Consider the following 19,830-nt stretch of genomic DNA (forward strand, 5'->3'; position numbering starts at 1 on the left):
CGCCCGTCCCGGCCGAGGGTGGGCGGCCGGCAGCGCTCCCAGGCTGACCCGTGCGGCTGCTCCAGCCAAGGGGCGGACCGGCGTCCTCCCCGGGAGGGCTGTTCACGGCGGGGCAGGAGTCCGCCCGCCGGGAGAGGCGCAGCGCCAGCGCTCCGCATCCCTGAGCTGTGCGGGATGAGCGCGATGCTGCGGGCTGCCCTGCGGCGCCTGCCGCTCCCGCACCGCGGCGTGTGTCCCGACCCCTCCGCTGCCTCGCGGGCCCTCGGTGGTGCCTCGGGTGCTCGGGGCGGGTGAGTGCGGGCCCTGAGCCGGGGGCTGCGAGGGGCTGCGGGAGCGGGGCTGGCTGTGGTGACGCGCGGGAGGTGTGGGAGCTGCCGGCTTCGATAACGGCGGTCACTGCAGGGTGACTTTACCTGCAAAGGTATGGGAGCCGCCCTAGGCAGGTGAACCCACGTGGCGGGCACTGCGCGTGGCCGTGGGGGCCCTCCGTGGGGCGGGGTGTGCGCTAGGGGAGACTCGCCTGCTAGAGGGCAGACCTGCGCGGGGTGGGGGTCCGTGTGCCAAGGTGCTCCCCGTTGTGTGCTGGGTGATGTGGGCACGCACACAGTGACATTCTGCCGCAGCTGGGTGAGTGGTGGAGTTTGCAGGAGACGGACTAAGTGGGTTCTGACCTGGCTTGAAAAAAATGGAGGGCCAGGGTATGGATTCAAAATGCAAAAGAAGCTCAACCCTGATTAATGTGTACCTCAGTGCAGTATTCAGTATAGGAGCTGTTGCTTTTCACATCAGGCCATTGAACAGCTTAATGATAACTTGGAAAAAGATTAATATGTAATCTCAAAAAAGAACACATGTAAGCATGTACAGGTCAAACACAGCGAACTCGTGGTGTCCACTGCTTCGCTGCTTTCTTTCGCTGCCACGTGGTGAGCATGCCAGCTTATCCCTGCGTTTGTATCCAGGATACCATTTTGTAAGATAATTCATAATGTGCACAACTGGCAGCTTGGATTTCTAAGCGCTGGTAGGTGAAAGATCAGTTACACATTAGATAGCCTTATGTCAGAGAAGTTGGCAAAAGTAACAAGCAAAAAGCTGTGTAGAAGTGTGGAGATGAAATTAAATGAGTATTGATTAACTGTCCTTGAGCAACAGATGCTGTGGTTTCACAGCTGTCTGGAACATCTCCTGCACAAAGAGGTCTGACCTCATCTCACTTGTCCAAAAAATGGCTGGTTTTAATTTGGATAAATTTCCTGATCTGCTTGCTGCTTCACAGTCCCTGGAAGAGAGAGCAGAGGGGAGGATCACACAAGGTAGAGAAGGATGAGGCTGCCTTTGATATCCGTTCTGGTTTATGCTGGCCTGAAGTGACTGGAACTGCAGTGCAGCTTACTGACTGTATGCTAACAATTGAGAAAGACCTATTTTCATAATGCTCTAACTTTAGCAGAGTAAAACGTCAAAATAGGCAGAACATGGAAATAAAAGCTAAGTTTCATTGTTTGTGAACACTGATGTAGTCTGCTGACACATTAAAGAACTTTCTTAAGTAGGCACTTCCACAGAATCAGAGAACTCTGGGGTTGGAATGGACTTCTGAAGACCATCTAGTCTTAGCTCCTGCAATAGCAGGTTCATAGAATTATAGAATCACCAAGACTGGAAAAGACTTCCAAGATCATCCAGTCCAACTGTTCACCTGTCAACATTTCTTGAACACCTCCAGGGTCAGTGACTCCACCACCGCCCTGGGCAGCTTGTTCCAGTGCCTGACCACTCTTTCTGAGAAGTATTTCCTAACGACAAACCTGAATGTCCCTGGTGAAACTTGGGGCCATCCCCTATTGCTAGTTAATGGGAGAAGAGGCCAACCTCTACCTTATCACAACCTCCTATCAGGCAGTTGTAGAGGGTGATAAGGTCTCCTCTGAGCCTCCCTTCTCCAGATTAAATAATCCCACTTCCCTCAGCTACTCCTCAAAAGGACTTGTTCCCTACAGTAGGTTTCACAGGAAAGCATCCAGGTGGGTTTTGAATGCCAGAGAAGGTTATTGTGCGCAACCTCTTCTAGTGCTCTGGCACCATCTAAGTGTGTAAGTTTTTCCACATATTTGTATGGTACTTCCTGTGCTTATTTTGTGCCCATTGCCCCTTGTTCTGCCACCCAGCAAAATCAACAGAAGCCTGGACCCATCCAATTGATACCCATCCTTTAGATATTTATAAGCATTAATAAGATCCCCTCTCAGTCTTCTTCAGGCTGAACAGTCACAGGTCTCAGCCTTTCCTTAGAGGGGGGATGCCCCAGGCCCCTCATCATCATTGTTGCACTCTGCTGGACTGTGTCCAGTAGTCCCCTGTCTTTCTTGAACTGGGGAGCTCAGAGCTGGACACAATATTCTAAATGTGGCCTTACCAGGGCAGGGTAGGGGGGAGGATCACCTCCCTCGGCCTGCCAACCATGCTCTTTTTAATGCATCTCAGGGTACAGTTGTTCTTGGCCACTAGGGCACACTGCCGGCTCATGGCCAACCAGGACACCCAGGCTCTTCTCTGCAGAGCTTCTTTCCAGCAGGTCATCCCCTTAGCTGTACTGATGTGTGCAGTTATTCCTCCTCAGTTTTAGAAACATTCACTTACCACATGGAACCTCATAAGACTCTACTCAGCTCTCCAACCTGTCCAGGTCTCATCAAATGGCAGCACAGCTTCCTGATGTGTCAGCCACTCTTCTCAGCGTTGTATCATCAGCTAACTTGATGTGGGTGCGTGCTGTCTGTTCATCCAGGCCACTGATGAAGATGTTGAGTAAGAGTGACCCAGTACAAAACCCTGGGGAGCACCACTAGCTACAGGCCACAAACAAGACTCGGCTCCATTGACCACAAACACACTGATCACAATTTTCAGAATACAGATTTTTATGCTACTTGAGGGGTACAGGCTGTCATTAAGAAATGAGAACCAGAGATAAGAGTAAATGGGACAAATAACCGAGACTAAAAGCTAGGATTGGAGCTACATTTGCTTTGTGGAGTTATTAGTAATGTACATGTATTAAGACTTTTTAAAGAGTGTTTACTTTATAAGAAGGAAAGTGTGAATAGGCTAAGTTCTAAGGCACGTAGACTCCCAAGCAGAGACCAAACTGTGTTATGTCTGGAGCTGTAATCAGTGAAAATGGACAAATGCTCAGCTGTCCTTTTGTAACTGTACTGTTTTGTTTCCTCTAGGAAAGAAAGCCAATCTCCTTCCTTGCTGAAAGATAGAGCAGACACAGTGATCATTGGAGGCGGCTGCGTTGGTGTTAGTCTAGCCTATCACTTGGCGAAGGCTGGCTTACAGGATGTCGTTCTACTGGAAAAATCTGAGCTCACTGCAGGATCTACTTGGCATGCAGTAAGGAATATTTTGTTAATCTCTGAGGTTAACAAGAGTGTGTTACAATTTTAGCACCAGGGTGTGCTTTCCTCATCTGTGACAATTTGGGCAAATACTGACTGTATTTTGGAATTGCCAAAAGGTAACTGTTAGTTCTATTACACATTTTTGATAATTAATGGATTGAGGTTTTAAACTTCACTGAAGTTGGATTTTAATTTTTGCTTCATAAGTAATTTAGCTTATACTGCACAGTCTATCACTGGAAGTGATGCATAAGCATCTGTCTCTGGATTTGCTCTGTTAATACGATAGAGCATTTATGCAATATTTATAGCTACTATCTGAGTGGAGGATGACTCAAATCGATCACGTTTGATTTGTATCCTCATACTTTTCCCAGAGGAGGAGGTGTGAAGTTTGAAATACTTCATTATGGCGCACATGCTTTGTATGTTTGGAGCCTTACAAGACAATAGTATTAAAAAATGATATTTAGAAAAAAAAAACACTGCCTGAGATGTTTAAGTGTATTTATCTTTAATTTTACTTGGTTTTCTGCAAACAGAAAAAATACACTTTGTAGAGTTAAGAAAACACAATCCAGTAATTGCATTTCTTTTAGCCAGTCGTAGCATAGCTGATGCAGTAAAGAGAACAGAACAACGTGGTCCATAATAAGTGCCAGATCACGCTTCTCAAAGTGAAATGATGATAGTGACATGTTTGAATAAATAATTTGCTTTAAGCATATGAGAGTCACGGACTGAATTCTATTTACCCAGTGTATATACAGAATGATGTATGTGTAAAATAAAAATGCCCTCATTCAATAAGAAATCAAAATGGTGAAGGGGGAATCTGTTTTTAACAGGTTTTTTATTATTCTGTCCTCCTAGATTGTTGCTTGTAACTATGTACACCAATCCTTCAGTATTTTTCTATCCCATCTTAGTGAATGTAATGATGGAGCACTGGGTGAAGAGCTCTGTTCTAAAGATAGGGAGGGTACCACAGCCAAGAAGGTTGAGGCAACTCAGAGGGCTGCCTTATAGTCCAGGATGCAGCAGATTGCTGTGATCAATACAGTAGGAGACAGGTAAAAAATGGATAGCTATGAAGTAAAATAGACAATCTAGTATTGCTCTCCATTGAATTCAGTATTAGGGTGCTGTATCTGAAGATGAAAAAGTTGCTTCACAAGACCAAAGAGATCAAAATTGCAACTGTCACTTCTTCATTGCAGTAGGTACTGTATATTTGTCAGTGGCCTCCTCAAAGTGATTCAATACTAGGTTTAATTGAAAATTATACACGTGATCAGCATGTTGAATGGCACATAGCGTATCATCTGCAGCCCCAAAATCTGAGAAAGCCTGGTGCAGATATTGCTAAAACATACCATATTTTCTCTCTTACACAGGCCAGTAAGTTCTGCCAGAGCTCAGGATTGTGTTTCATATAGATCATACTGCTGTCAGTGTTACCGCCAAAACTTTATTCCGTGTCTCAGGTCTGAGATAAATTTGTCTGACTTTCATTATATTGAAATGAAAACAGGATGGAAAGGATGCACACTTTTCTGCTAACAATGAGAATGATGAGAAGTAATGAGTAGATAGAAATAATGGGGCGTGTGCTGCTCTTTTTTATTCCTACCTAACCACAACAAAGTAATGACTATTACATGAATGTAAAGTAGGTCAAGACTACGGCTTCAAGAACAGGTCAGACTGTTGGCAGTCTTAACTACTGGAGCTCTAAGAACTGAATTATGCATATATTACTCACTCAACAAGTAGTTTTTATGTAGTTGTTTTGAAAAGCTGTTTTGTAAGAAAATGTGTAATGTATCATTTTGTTATGTAATAGTGATTCTTGCAACATTAAGTTGATTTTGCTGCTGATAGTTAATAAATCACAGCACAAGACAAAAAAAAAATTGTTAAGATTTGGTCAAACTTGCGAGAAGAGCGGATGTAGGTGGTGTTTATTCCATTTCACTTCAGATTGATGAACAGACCCGAATAAAATGACAAAAATACATCAAAGTATAAACATCTAATCTATAAACATGCTCTGAAATCTCTGTGTCAATTTTTATAGCATAACATCCATTCTAAAGAAAACTACTTTCATTGCTCACATTCACCTACAGGAACAAAATCTATCTTATAGAAATAGTACAGAACCTAAAGCAAATCTTCAAATAGAGAGTGGCTTACTATGAAATTCAGGACAGCATTCTGGTTGGCCAGCTAGGCTAAACAGGGAAATCATGACAGAATTTCAGTGCAAAAACATAATACACAGGAGGTGGGTGCAGAAAAGTGCTACAAAGAGGTAATTTAAAAGAAAAAAAAGCACCTGTATAGGCATGCAACAGGGCTGTAACTAGAGTTAAGACTGGTAAGGAAGATTAAGGCCAACAGCTTCCAGAGTTACACTAGTAGTAAAATGCTGAAGAAGGGAAATGGGGGACTCCTGCTGTGGATGATTCAGCCACAGTGAACACTGATACGTTTGAAGTTCTCAGTGCCTCTGCTACTAGTTTCCACTGGCAAAGTTTCTTGGTGCCTCTCTGATTACAGAGTCTGGGGAGTAGAGGAACAGCCAGCAGTGAGTAAGTATCGGGTCCGACACAGTTAGAACTTGGCTTATGCAAGTACATTGGCTCGCATAGTCTGAGTGCACAGATGTGTTGATGGCATTGCAAGATTGCTGTTATATCATTTTTGAAAGACTGTGGTGTCGAAGGAAATACCCAGCACCTGGGAAAGGGCAAAAGTGTCCAACTTTATATGAAGCTGAAGAGAATACTGGGAAGCTAAAGGCCAGCAACTAGCATTACTTTGGTTCTTAGGAAGTCATGGATCAAGTTTCAGATCCATGTCTGGGCCCATAAAAAAAGAATATAATTGGGAACAGTCAGCATGGATTTGTTAAGAGTAAAACATACCTGAACAAATCCAGTACCTTCTATGTCAGAATGATTGGGGACAAAGAGAGAGCAGCTCATGTCATTTACCCAAACTTCAGCAAGACTATTATGACTCCCATAATACTTTTGTATTCAGTTTAAGATTTTATGGACAACATGGCAAGAACAACTAATAGGTAAAAGACTGGATGCTTGGACTGAGAGGGTAGTGGTTAATGGATCATACTCTACCCAAAATTTGGTAACAAGTGAGTTGGGTCAGATGTGGGTCTGTCCTTGGACCTGTCTTGTTTATCAGTGATCTGGATCAAATGACTAAAGTGTGTACTTGTCAAGTTTGCAGTTAACACCAAAATGCAGGAACCAGTTAATACAGGAAAGGGCAGGGACGTTTCAGGGATCTTATTGAGTGACCTGGATAGACTGGGGAGACAGAATGACAAAAACTTAATGAAATTTATCAAGTACAAATGCAGAGTATTAAAATAATTATCCATGGACAAACAGCAGTTTCTGTCCATTAAGATTTTCCAGACTGGAGAACACCAGGCAAACTGATTTGATATCACGGCTGACCCTGCATAACGCATGAGGTTACAGAATTCCTGAGGTCCTACTCAGCCTAAATTATTCTGTAATTATCTTAATTTTGTTGTGGTCCAGCCAAGTTATATTTGTCTCATTACATTTCTGAAATCAGAAACATTTTTCATGAGAAGCCAAAGGTATTAAGTATGTTTAGAATTCCTTTCTTCACTTAAAGATGTCATAGATTCTTGAAATTTAATGCACTTCGTATGGTTTTATAGCTAATTTGTAAGTAGTTTGTGATTTATTGATTAAAATGACTTTAAGAACAGCGGCCACTAACATGGAGTTTCCTTAACTTGGAAAAGATATTCCTAAATTCAGAAAAAAAAGGAAAGATCACACTGAAAACATTTTCATAAATAACTGAAGACAGTAAAAGTAATATGAGGTGGCACAGCTTCCAGGTGCAAATGAATGAACTGCCCATTGATTATTGTAAATGGCTGAAGAAATGTAAACACTTCAGTGCCTAATTTATTGCTTTTATTTATGTATTTATTTGTTATATACACAGAAGAAAAAAAAAACCACAACCTTTAGGGCTTATTTTTTAGGAAGCAAGGAAGTTTTAATTACAGATTCTGCAGTGAAGTAGCCCTGCTTTTTACCTATTTAAGGCCTTCCTGAATTCAAGGTTCTTGTTTTGTATTTAATGTAGCACTTGGTGGATACTTTTTGCTCGTACATATTTGCATGACAGTTTTTAAACTCAGATTGTTTGGGTGACAAACAATATCAGACATGCTTAAGGAACTGCACCCAAATGTATGAATAAAATACCCTCACAAATGAAAAATACATAATATCACTTCTTTGGTGCAATATGGTGCTGTATATAAAATGTAACATATCAGAAAGATAAAATCCACCTGAAGAGAAGTAGGAAAAACTTCTTACACTGTGGCTAGCCTAAAACTCTGCTGTTTGTGTTAACTTTTACCTTTGGATGCCCTGCTGTTTTTACCTTAAAATGTCTATGAACTCAAAGGTGAACTCTGGTGTCTATCTCCTTCAACTGTTTTAAAAAACACTGCACTGTACTTTTAATATATCCATGTAAGTAAATAGATCCTTCATATGTAATTTGAATTAATAATCAAAGCAGTCATTATCTATGAATAAGATCTATTTTAGTCAGCAAAGGGAGATACGCTATGAAAATATTTAAAACAATTAGCTTGAAAATGTAATGTGATTTTTCACTTGGAAGGATTTCAGTGAGATGCTGAATTCTGGAGATGCAGAGACACGTGCTTAACTATTTTAAGTATATGTCACTAGATTAAGAAAGCTGGCTCTAGAGGAGGCAAGTGAATAGTTTCCTTACATGCAGAAAAGGCTGTGGTAACTTTTTGCTTTCATGTTTGTATGGGCCCAAGAGGGCTCCTCAGCTTTCTGAATTCAGACCTGGAAAAACAGTGTGCAACATACAAATACCAGTTTCTTGTGTTACTTCTGAAACACGACAACTGCAGAGACTGAAGTTGATGAGGGTTGTGTGTCACTTCCAAACAATTTGAAACAACTCTATAAGTTAAGGAAGAAAGGAAACTATAGGAGAGGACAACTGCAAGAGTATCGGGAGCTGCCAAATTTGATGAGAAAGGACAGGTGGAAAAACATGTGTGCAGAGAAGAATTCCTTAAGTAGGGAAAGAATTTTGGTTTTCTTTTCATGGCACTTGTCTCTATCCATGTGTTGCTTTTCTTTACAGTATCTTGACAGTTCCTTTTTGAATGACAGTTGAAGGGAGGGAAAGAAAACATCGCATTTCTAATCATATCACTATGTTGTTGTTCCTTTTTCTTTCTTGAGGCTGGCTTAACTACTTATTTTCACCCTGGAATAAACCTGAAGAAAATCCATGCTTACAGCATCAAGCTCTATGAAAAGCTGGAGGAAGAGACTGGACAGGTAACTGACTTTTTAAGTATGAATTCAAATATTTATAAATCTTATTAATAGTCTTACAAAAAAGTTTGGAATGGACAGATTGTATGTAATTGTTAGGGACTATCATAAGGCTTACCTTTTATTTAAACATGTTCTTCAGCCTGCATGTCACTGCTAAAGTCTGATGCGATGCTTCATCAGTAAATATTTAGGATTGTTTCCAAGATCTTTCTGAAGTTTAAGAAGATGGTTTTCATCAAACATCTCAGAAGTTCAGCAGATAGAGTGTCTGCAACTTTAGCTTCATGTAGGAACTAAAATAGCATCGAGGACCTGGAATGAGTGGATTGATTATGATACATTCCTGCTTTAAACTTGTCCACTTTTAATTTCATATGATATGATGAACTCTAAGGTCCCTTCCAACCCGCACGAGACTGTGATACTGTGATACTGTGATAGATAGTACTTGAGAAGATTGCTGCAATTCTTCCTATCCCTTTAAGAGTCATGTTTTTATTTAGTGACTTAAGGAATGGGTATGCAGAGAGGGAGTTGTATTCCTTATCTGGCATCATTCAGCCATTCATTTACTACACTCATGCTTGCTTCATACTATAGCAGAAACTGCATGATACACATAGTACTAGTCTACTAATCAGTTAATTGTCATAAAAAGCTTTTTTCTTCTTTTTATTGCCATTTTCTATAGCTACCTAAGATAGCACAGCAAACTGTCATTGGAAGTTGTACTGAAAGTCATATTAACATCTTGTGAAGTAATGGAGAAAAGATGAAGTACATAATATATACCAAAAAGTGAGCATATGGTGTCTAAATATATAAGGATGTCTACATTATTAGAAAGATAAAAGGGAGAGAGATTATTCATTGTGTTCATAAAAGTGCTTGGTCAGCTCGGCTTATTCTGCTGTATCTCAGTAGAAAATTATGTAGGTGATAAATTTTAATATAAACTGTTATTTATTTCCAGATGTATCTGATTGTCTGTTTCGAAAGTGGATCTGTACATTTAAATACTAATCAGATCTTCACAGAACTTTTTAGAACTTTTTTGATGATATTATGTATTTATTTGGGAAGCTAATTTGATAACATTTAAAACAAAACAACAACTCTAAGAGATCACTTCTATATCCTGTTCCTTCAAGAATGTTTGACTTACATGAGACTTTTTCGTTGTGCTAATGACAGAATTTCTGTGGACTTTCCACAGTATAGTAACATGTATTTATGGAGTTAAGTAAATGTTCTTGCATTATTTCTCTTCTACTTTTTCATTTAGGCTGTGGGGTTTCATCAGCCTGGCAGCATCAGAATTGCATCAACCCCTACTAGGGTGGATGAATTCAGATACCAAATGACTCGTGCTGGTTGGCATCCAACAGAGCAGTACCTAATTACACCTGAGAAAGTGCAAGAGCTATTCCCCTTATTGAACATGGATAAGGTAAAGAACCTAATTTCACTAAAAATAACTTCTACTGCATTTAAATATTGATCAGAAATTTAATTCTAGAGCCTGTTCATACAAGTGGTGTGAGAAACTCCTGCTTTTCAGTGAAAAAAGAAATGAACGAAATCACTCAGATTTTAGTGAATACTCTATGCTATAATTCTAAAGCATTTAAGCCTTTAATTACATGGGAGAACTGAGGAATTTTATTTCATTTGGGCCACTGTTCAGTCATAATATTCTGGTTTTTTAGATTTATTTTGATTTGTCTCCTTAAGGTTTACTCAAGAAATCAAAGTAGATCACATTCAGAAAATAAAGCATTTTTGAAACAAAATTCGTTGTTTTTATATGCTTTCATTTTCTGTGATTTTTCCTCCATTTAGGTTTTAGCAGGCCTATATAACCCTGGAGATGGTCATATAGATCCCTATTCTCTGACAATGGCTTTGGCTGCAGGAGCCAGAAAATATGGTGCCCAATTAAGTTATCCAGTCCAAGTGACTAATCTAAACTCTCGATCAGATGGGACATGGGACGTTGAAACTCCCCTTGGAGTAATTCAAGCAAAGAGAATTGTCAATGCTGCAGGTAGGATTTAACATAATCATTTTTATTCTCTTCTGATTTACAAACCAGATCCATTGAGGAACTGTATTGAATTGTGTGATTTACAGAAGTGAGTAATATATGGGGTTCTGAGTATTCATTTGGTTTGTGGTAAAATAGACTCTGTGTGTATTACTTTACATTATTATGAAAATTTAGCTCTCTAGTTAGTTGCTCTTGACTAGGCATTAATAATATTTCTTTCTGGTTTGTCTCCAGAAGTTACTAGTTAGGCTGTCTTCTTAGATTTCAGAAGCAGAAGAGACACCTTCTATCATGCACTAAGTTGTGTAGAGGAGACAGTCTGTGAATGTTGTCCTCTAAAATCTTATGAGAACTAGTTAGGGAGATGAGATATACAAATGAAGTAGAAATACCTTCATTGTTCTTTTTCAAAGAGAGTGAGGATTTGTACCAAAAAAGATAACTTATTTTTCTCTAAGGTTTAACTCTAACCACATATCATTGAAAGAGATTTTTGTTGTACTTTGCATAGTATTTTAAATGTGCACTTTGCTTAACAATACAGTTATACAATGTAGCAAAGATTTCCCAACTGCAATATACTATTTTTATTCTTCATTTTGTTAATGAAGCCAAACTGATATTTCTGCTTCAAAGAAACAAGTTTTATTTTTATTTTCCTAAATGAGTTGAATGAGACAGGTACTCTTCTTGTTGGTGGACATGCTAACTATGGCTAATACTTTAAAACATGAGTCAGTTGGATTGGAAAGGGGTAATTTGAAAGAGTGAAATTCTTGAGAAAGGTGCTGGAATGTAGTTGGGAGCCCTGGCAGCTTTGGTGCTAGAGCACCTGAGAGGTGTTGAATAAGGGAGGAACAGACTGTGAGAGACTGGTGGAGGAGACACAAAAGAGATAGCTTGAAGGGATCCCATATGTTTCATTACAGAAAGCAGAGGAGCTTTTTATTTGGGGAAAAAAAAATAAAAGATAAAAAAGGCTATTTGAGAACTGGGTTTGCCTGAACTATCTCAGGATTAAAGAAGCAGAAGAAGCAAGAAGAAGCAAGAGGAAGGTAGACGTGAGTGGGCTGGAAGGAAGACAAAGCAAGTGGAACAGGATGTGACAAAGGAGGGAAACTGACTTGCATCTGGAAAAAACAAACAAACAAACTAGCTGAGAAAGGGTGGTAAGAAGATGGAAACGGTGAGATTTTTGGAGGGAATGAGTTAAAATGGTTGTATTCTGGACAGAAAAATGGTATGTATTGGTGACCTTTTCATGTAAGGAATGCAGAGACCCCTGTATAAGACATTCCAGGCTTTTAGTAAATACTGAGAAACCCACTGAAAAGTGTGCTTTCTCATCTATATGCTTTTACATACATAGTTATTCATCTGCTGTTGCTGTCAGTCTTGCTAAAATAGCCTACATTGAATTTCCATGCATGGACTATCATGATGTCAATGTAATGTGCCATAATTACATTTTGAAGAGGTCTAGAGGAGTTCAGTGTGCTTGTTAGAAAGCAGGTAACCACACAGATGGGAAAACTACATTAAAGTAATTTTATGTAGACTGCAAAGCCAAGCACTTAGAATACGAAAGGCATCTATATATAGATTGCCTTTGGATTCTTTGTTTAGGTCGTGAACTGTTTCATGACAGCATTCAGTTACAAAAAATCATAACTTCTCTTGGATCCTTGTGTCAAGGGATCCTTGTGTCGTTTCTTAGGCAGGATGGGTGCATTAGCCTAGAAACATTCCAAGATTATGGAACGAGGATCTCTTTTGACAGTCAGACTTCGTATTTGGGCTCCAAACTTGTAGATATTTATAATTCCAAAATACCGGCTCTACATCATATGGATGAAGTGTGAGTTTCACAGACGTAGTAATTTCCTTAAATTTTTGTAGTGTACTCATCTTTGGCTTATGCATCACTAGGCAGAATTCTCTAGTAACTGCTTCTCAGAGTCTGTTAAAATCAAAATGAGCCCTTACAAATTTTTCATAGTCTCCTTCTGACTTCATATCTTATTAAACCAAAAAATATACTGCTCACTCTTCAGCCAAAATGAACACTGGAAGCACGTATTGGTTAGCATTCTGGCTAAGGATGTGAACTTAATACTGAATAAACCATATCTCTTATAAATGTTCCTTCAGCTAACATTTATTCTTCTTCTCAGCCTTATCTCATTCCACCAGAATGGCTCTCCACATTCTTTCTTCCTCCCTCATCCCTCAACCGGCATCTGCCGTGAAATTGGAACAAACTAGTTTAAACCAAACTTTACCTGTTCCTTATGTGGGATTTCCATTTTGGAAAAGAGTAGATGTCTAATAAATAATCTTTGACAAGACCTAACTAGCACTGAGGCTGTTAGAGTGATTTTCAGCCTACTCATAACAGAAAGTTGATTAAAATCTAAAAAAAAATAGCTGATTTAGTTTGTTGGTGCAATGTACATATGCATACATAAGCACACATGTTCAGGCCTGTGCACAATCTGTACACTACCATTTATACATATGTAGTGATGGAAGATTCTCTCTGCTTTTAAATACAAGAGATAGATTACATAGTTGAACAGATATGCTCAGTAATATCACCAGTAGATAGTTCTGCATCAGATGTTTTGCAGTCTCTAGAATTTAATCTTTATAAATGTCCTTGAGATGTAATTTATGCCTTCATTTATCTCTTCTATCTGTGATACGACTTGACATCTGCTTCCAATTATAATTTTGTTCTAGAGAACATATTCTCTCCGTTGTCATTTTTGTGTTTATAATGGCTTTTGCACATGGTTCAAAAACTTTAAACAAAGAAAGTATGATATATTTCATTTAGTAAATGCCAGCTGTTGTGGTTTTGAACAATTAAATAAGCATTTAGCTTAACTATGAATTTTTTTTTTAGAAGTATGATAAGTAAGATTTTATTTTGAGCATGCCTAAAGTACTTGCTTTTAATTTATTGGCAGTTTAAAATCAATTGTTTGCCATGTATTTCTGGAAACTTAATGTTTTTCTAGTTTTGTTTTGTTTTGTTTTCAAACAATTTTGAAAGCAGCAAAGTTATGTTACAAAGATATAAAATTAAGTCTACCATTTTTACTTTCTCTGAGGATCTTGAGTATGTTTGCTCTCTATGTGTTTTCAAACTAATTTTGTTTTAACAAGTAAGCAGAAATATTGAATTTCTTTGAATATCATGCCTGGAGTATTATTTATTTTGCAAATGTGTAAGTGCTATTTCACTTTCTTCACTTTTAAATGGATCATTAACTGACCTTTAAAATTGTTTTCTTTGGAGGTGGTCTGGAAATGCCCAAATCAAAATAAGTCCCCTACAGATATTGATGTAACTTTCAATTGTATCATATATATATATGTAGTCATGTTAAGACATCTACAGTGTTCCTAAATCATAACAGTGAAAATGAGAGCCTTACTTTCAAATCTGAGACATTCCTAAGTGATTACTACAAGCTTGTCCTGCATGAAGATTATAAGAAGAAATCACAAAATATAAAATCAAAGCACGCAATTAATACTTTTGCTAATTATTGGGTATTAGTTGTATGACCTTTACTAGATTTCTGGAAACAGCAACAGTAAAAGACCAGACCTTTTGCTGATTTAGGGGGAAGAGTTCTCTTTTATATGATTTAAATAAATTAAGCCTAAGCTTTCTGTGAAGTCTAAAGCACTGTTAAATTACTGTAATACCTACATAAAGACTGACTGTAGTTGACTAGTCAATGGCCTGGACTTGATAGAAAGGGGCAGTGTGCAGACTGCCTAGTAAATGAGTTAATTATTTTTTAATTATTAAATTAGTAACCTTTAGGTCCCCTTAGCCTGGGCTTAAAATCACATTTGTATTTGTCATGTAATAACAGAGGAAACTCTTGAAGATGTGCTGGAAATTCAGCTTCATAGGGTTTTTTTGTTGTTGTTCTTTGCATTAAGAAGCATAAATCAGGTTTCGGAAGCCTTAAGAAGATGTTTTGAATTGGTGTACAACTATGGCACAATCTTATGTGAGCTAATTTGACCAATTTAACAACTATTCTGTCTGTGAGTCTCCCCTAGTAATGTGGCTGCAGTTCAGGAGGAAATGTCTTGCATATAGGATAAATGCAGAACAGGAGATACTGTGTTTTGGTTTTTTTTTACTATTTACTGAACTATTTACTAGTTCAGTTATATGAATTTCATCATCTTGGATTTCATTGTCCCTTTCTTCACCTGGCTGTTAGCAGCTGTCAAATGAATTACCACAGAAAACTTTCCTCTTGGAAACTGGGTACTTTTAAAAACTCTGAGTGTTAGTGCCTGATGCTGTCTTGGAATATTAAATAGGGGATTAACAGCCCTCCTGGCATGAAGTAATGGCTCCAAGCCCAACTCAGCTTTTCTAATTGCCCTAGCTTTAGGCCTTGCCAGAGATGAGAGGATGTATGCCCAAGTTAGTGTCAGCCAGCAGCATGGAAATAAGGGCAGTAGGGCAGGGATCTTGCCAGCAAGGGCCTCATCCCAAATGGTGCAAGGGAGAGAGTGGGGCAGGCCACAGACTGGCACATGTCTTCTGCCCATTGTCTGGATTTCCAGACAGATTTGTGTGGAAGATGCACAGACATATCCATAGTGACGATCCCAGGCTACAGACAAGACAGGAAGTCGGTAGTAACTGAGGTCAGAGACTGCTGAGTTATCAACAAGCAGGTCCATGGTGATGCGACTGGGTTGAGGGGCCAACCTGGAAAGTAGTCCACAGATCAGGGTCTGGATCAATGAGGTCCATGGCCAGGTACAGGCATGGTTGTGACAGAGCTGTAAACAGGCACACCTCCAGTCAAACCAGCTCAGACTGGTACTGAGCGGAGCAGAAATGGGGCTGCAGGACCCATGGGCAGGGATGTAGGTGAATGTCACAGTTGAGATCACTGGGGCATGTTAGTGCTCTTGGGGTCCTATGAGCTAAAATTTGACCAGTTCTTGGAAAATGTAGAATTGAAATGTCTGCTTCAGAAGCTGCAAAAAATCTGCAAGAGAGAAAAGCTGCATGTTAAGCTGATCATCACGAGTGTAGTCTTTAGGAGAACAGGAAGCTCTGTTAGGTAGCAAATCTTGCTAATAGCTTTTCTTAGAATTTGAAGCTGACCAGTAAAGCAACCAGTCTGCACAGCCTCCTTTCAGGGAGTACATACAGCACATTGCCTTTTATTTGAAAGACCCTGTTGCCTCAGCCTTTTCTTCCATTCTGCCTTCTCCCAAACCCTAACATTGTTGCCACAGACTCCTCTGAAGTTCCTACTTTATCAGATTTTCTGCTTTCATTCCTATTTTTTGAGGTTTCAATTCTTTCATCCAAAGAGTCAGGAAAGTCATGTTGAAGGACATTCCAAGCTTGTAAGAGCATCTGCCATCTCAGTCTTTTTTTTATGTGCATCTATATATTACAGCCTCACAGCAGACATGAGCCACACTTCAGAGCTCTAACTAAGAAGACACTGGTACATCACCAGTACACATTAAATGAATATGTCTAACAAGGTAGAAACAACTGGCCAGAAAGGAACCTAACAGAGAAGAATTAGGCTTTTATTTTATCTGTGGAAGTTTACATGAAGGACCTCAAGCAGGCTTAAGGGCTGGGAAATTTTTACTTGCTTTTTCTATGGTTTATATCTGAACATTTAATTAGACAACTGCAATAAAGTACGCTCAATACTTGCCAATAGGAAAATCATAATGAATTGACTGTTACCTGGAAGGCATAATTAATAGAATTTGCATGGTACATATGAAAGAAGAGGGAAAAATTAAGCAGACGAAAGAACTGCCTTGCTGTGTTAGGACTTCACTACTCTCTTGGAAAAGCACTCTAGCTGTTTTGTTTGTGAGTAAGAGGCTAGGACAACAGCTCTGGTATGAGCTAGTTTATCTGCTTGTGTATTTGATTTCTCTGCATTGCTGACCTACTTTGAAACAAACCTTGAGGATTGTGGAGCTGATAACTGAATTACATTCTGAGCTTTTGGAAATATATTTTTCAGCGATGTTTTTGAGTACCTATATATATATTTTGTGGTAAAATTAGTAACAAGAATGTCAAATCATTGACTGAAAGTAATGCTGGATAATACAATAAATAAATTTAAAAGTGAATGTGTGAAATAGATTCTTCACATTCCACAAAGCAGAATGCTTTTAGACAATGTTTTGCTGGTTTTTTCCATTAATTGTATAAAAAGTGTTTGAATGTTAGTATTTTGTTTGTTTTCTGTAGGATTTTGGGCCTGTGAAATAGGCAAAATGATCGGCCTGGAGCACCCTGTCATACCTGTCCATCATCAGTATGTTGTGACATCAACTGTCCCTGAAGTGAAAGCCCTAAAAACAGAATTGCCTGTGATTCGTGACTTAGAAGGATCATATTATCTAAGGCAAGAAAGAGATGGTCTTTTATTTGGTCCATATGAAAGTCAGGAGAAGATGAAGCTGCAGGACTCTTGGGTCACAAATGGAGTCCCGCCAGGTAACTGAAAAGATTAAATCTTTAGATTTGATACTCAGTAGTGTATGTTTTAGTCTGTATAACTCCCACTGTTCTCTCAGAAGCAATGTGGTTTTCTAGTAGTGGAAGAGATGCAGCAAAGAAATGTCTTAAACAAAGTACTGCTTTCAGATGTAAGTGGAAGAGAGCTGTAGATCTGTATTGAATTTTTGTACAAAAGTATCACAAACTTGCCATACTGCTCATTATTAGAAAAAAAATAACTGTTACATGTGTGCTGCAGTTTTCCACTAACTTCTGTACAGAAATTTATCCTAAGCCAGTGTATTGATGTTTAAAATAAAAACCCACAGAACTCATTTCCTAATGAAGAGCAGTTTAAACTGTTGGGCTTTGAATGACACTGTCACAGCTTCCCTCCACTAGTGCCTCCACTAGTGACAAGTCCTTCTACAGCGCACAGACTAAAGACTAAAATATATCAGTGATTTCAGTAAATGCCATGGAAGTCATAAGCTGACCTAAGCTGTATCTTTCTTTCTCTCCTCAATTTGTTGCCATAATGAGATAAATGAATTGATCTTATTAACACGGAAGGGCGTTTTCTGTCTTTCTCCAGTTCTTTTCTATTTCGTTGTTGAATTTGCATGACCCTAGAGTTAAACAAATATGCGTAAAAGACAGTGACAGTAAACTTGATCCTGCAGTTAACTAGGGGCTTATACACACCATTTTTCTCATGTACTGTGGTAAATGTTTGAACATACTGATAAATTCTGTACAAACTGTATATATCTAGATTGCATAACTGTAACTAAAGTTTAAGTATTTTCAGTGTAATTAACAAGTATTTAATTATATTCCCACAGGTTTTGGAAAAGAACTTTTTGAGTCTGATTTAGACAGAATAATGGAATATATTGAGGCTGCTATGGAAATGGTTCCAGTTCTGAAAAAAGCAAACATCATAAACACAGTTTCAGGTCCTATCACTTATTCTCCAGACATTCTTCCTATGGTGGGGCCGCATCAGGGTGTCAGAAATTACTGGGTAGCTATTGGGTTTGGGTAAGTAAATTTGTTGTGACAAATTTTGCCTGTCATATTATTAAAATAATAGCTATGTAGTGAGTAGTATTTGGTACTGTCTGCTTAGCAAGTGAAAGCCTTGAAAGTGCTGAATTTTCCAGTTTGTTTTATGCATCATTTTGAATTATGTTGTGTTCATAAATTGCTTAGTATGTGCTGAAAATGGTATCACTAAAGTTGAGGTTATTGTGATGAGGTTAATATGACAACAAAAATGGTTGTTCTGGTGGTGTTTATTCTCTTTTGCCCGCTGTGATATTTTCTTTGAGTCTGATTTGCATTTTATATAGTCTGGCTGCACTGAAGTCAGTGGTAAAACTCTTACTGACTTATCTTTAATTGTCTTAGTTTGCCTGTTGTCTTAAGATTGATAGAATGAACTGAGTGCAATTCCAGGTGCATGTTATTGAACACGTTCTGTTTACATTGCTCTTCCAATTGCCTAATTTGCTGTTCAAAATCCAGCTAAGCTTTTCCTAGTGTTCTTTATGTCCAAACCAAACAAAACCTTAGATTGTAAGATAAGGCAGTATCACTGACTTGCTTTCTGAGGCCCTCAAAATAAAAGGGTTTGGTAATTTTGCAATGATTCATTGTGAAAGGTGTTCACCTTTGCTGCTTAGATTAAAAAAAAGAACCAACAAAACTGTTATCTTTGAGTAACATTTGCAGAACTTACAGTTACAAAAGTGGTTTGCCTAGTCCTAGTTCACTAGAAAGACTATTTAAGTTCATTACTATGCTGCCAGACTTTGGAGCCTGCTTTCCTTCATTGGCATCAATGGGAGCAGAATCAAAGTTCCATACAGAAATAACTGGAGACCAATTTGTATGCTTAAGTCTCTTAAAAAAACTTTTTTCAGGAATTTGATTAATCTCTAAACATATAGACACAGGTTGCAATTATAATGCTGTCACTGGATTAGTTTGTCTGCTTTTCAGGGACTTTTGACTCTGTTCTGCACTTCTGGGTCGCAGTGATGTTTCTGCCGGTGTTGTAATTTTTCGTGTGCATTAGCAAATCCTTATCTCACAGTCAGCTGGAATGGACATTGTGACAGAGGACTTAGTGCTGTTAGTTTAGAGGATTTTTATTATCTAAAATTAGCAGCATGCTAGGCATTTTAATGTGCAAAGAGGTTAATAAGTATAGTTAGCAGGGCATGTAGCATGTTTATTATTAACGTTGCTCAATGCTTCCCATTTAAGACTGTTTTCAGTTATTTATAGCTTTGAAATTTTTAACAAGAGGCTTGCATTCTATTCAGGGAAGTTGGCGCCAAGGCAGTGTAACTATTCAAAAGAATGAGATTATTGTAATGGATGTTGTGTTGCCATGTTAAGCTT

General features: G+C 38.7%; 1 protein-coding gene across 1 annotated transcript in view; it reads left to right on the top strand.

The window, feature by feature from the left end:
* Positions 1 to 15: 15 nt before the first annotated feature.
* DMGDH (dimethylglycine dehydrogenase) overlaps positions 16 to 19,830 on the top strand; it is a 42,503-nt gene continuing 22,688 nt past the window's right edge. Inside the window, exons 1-7 of the mRNA XM_015848641.3 lie at positions 16 to 290; positions 3,237 to 3,402; positions 8,732 to 8,830; positions 10,116 to 10,280; positions 10,673 to 10,877; positions 17,167 to 17,415; positions 18,264 to 18,462. Coding sequence (XP_015704127.2) covers positions 175 to 290; positions 3,237 to 3,402; positions 8,732 to 8,830; positions 10,116 to 10,280; positions 10,673 to 10,877; positions 17,167 to 17,415; positions 18,264 to 18,462 — 1,199 coding nt within the window. The 5' untranslated portion in view covers positions 16 to 174. The remainder of the gene's footprint in view (positions 291 to 3,236; positions 3,403 to 8,731; positions 8,831 to 10,115; positions 10,281 to 10,672; positions 10,878 to 17,166; positions 17,416 to 18,263; positions 18,463 to 19,830) is intronic.

Source organism: Coturnix japonica, chromosome Z (genome assembly GCF_054131305.1).
Source record: "Coturnix japonica strain WE chromosome Z, WE-NBRP24, whole genome shotgun sequence".
Taxonomy (NCBI): Eukaryota; Metazoa; Chordata; class Aves; order Galliformes; family Phasianidae; genus Coturnix; species Coturnix japonica.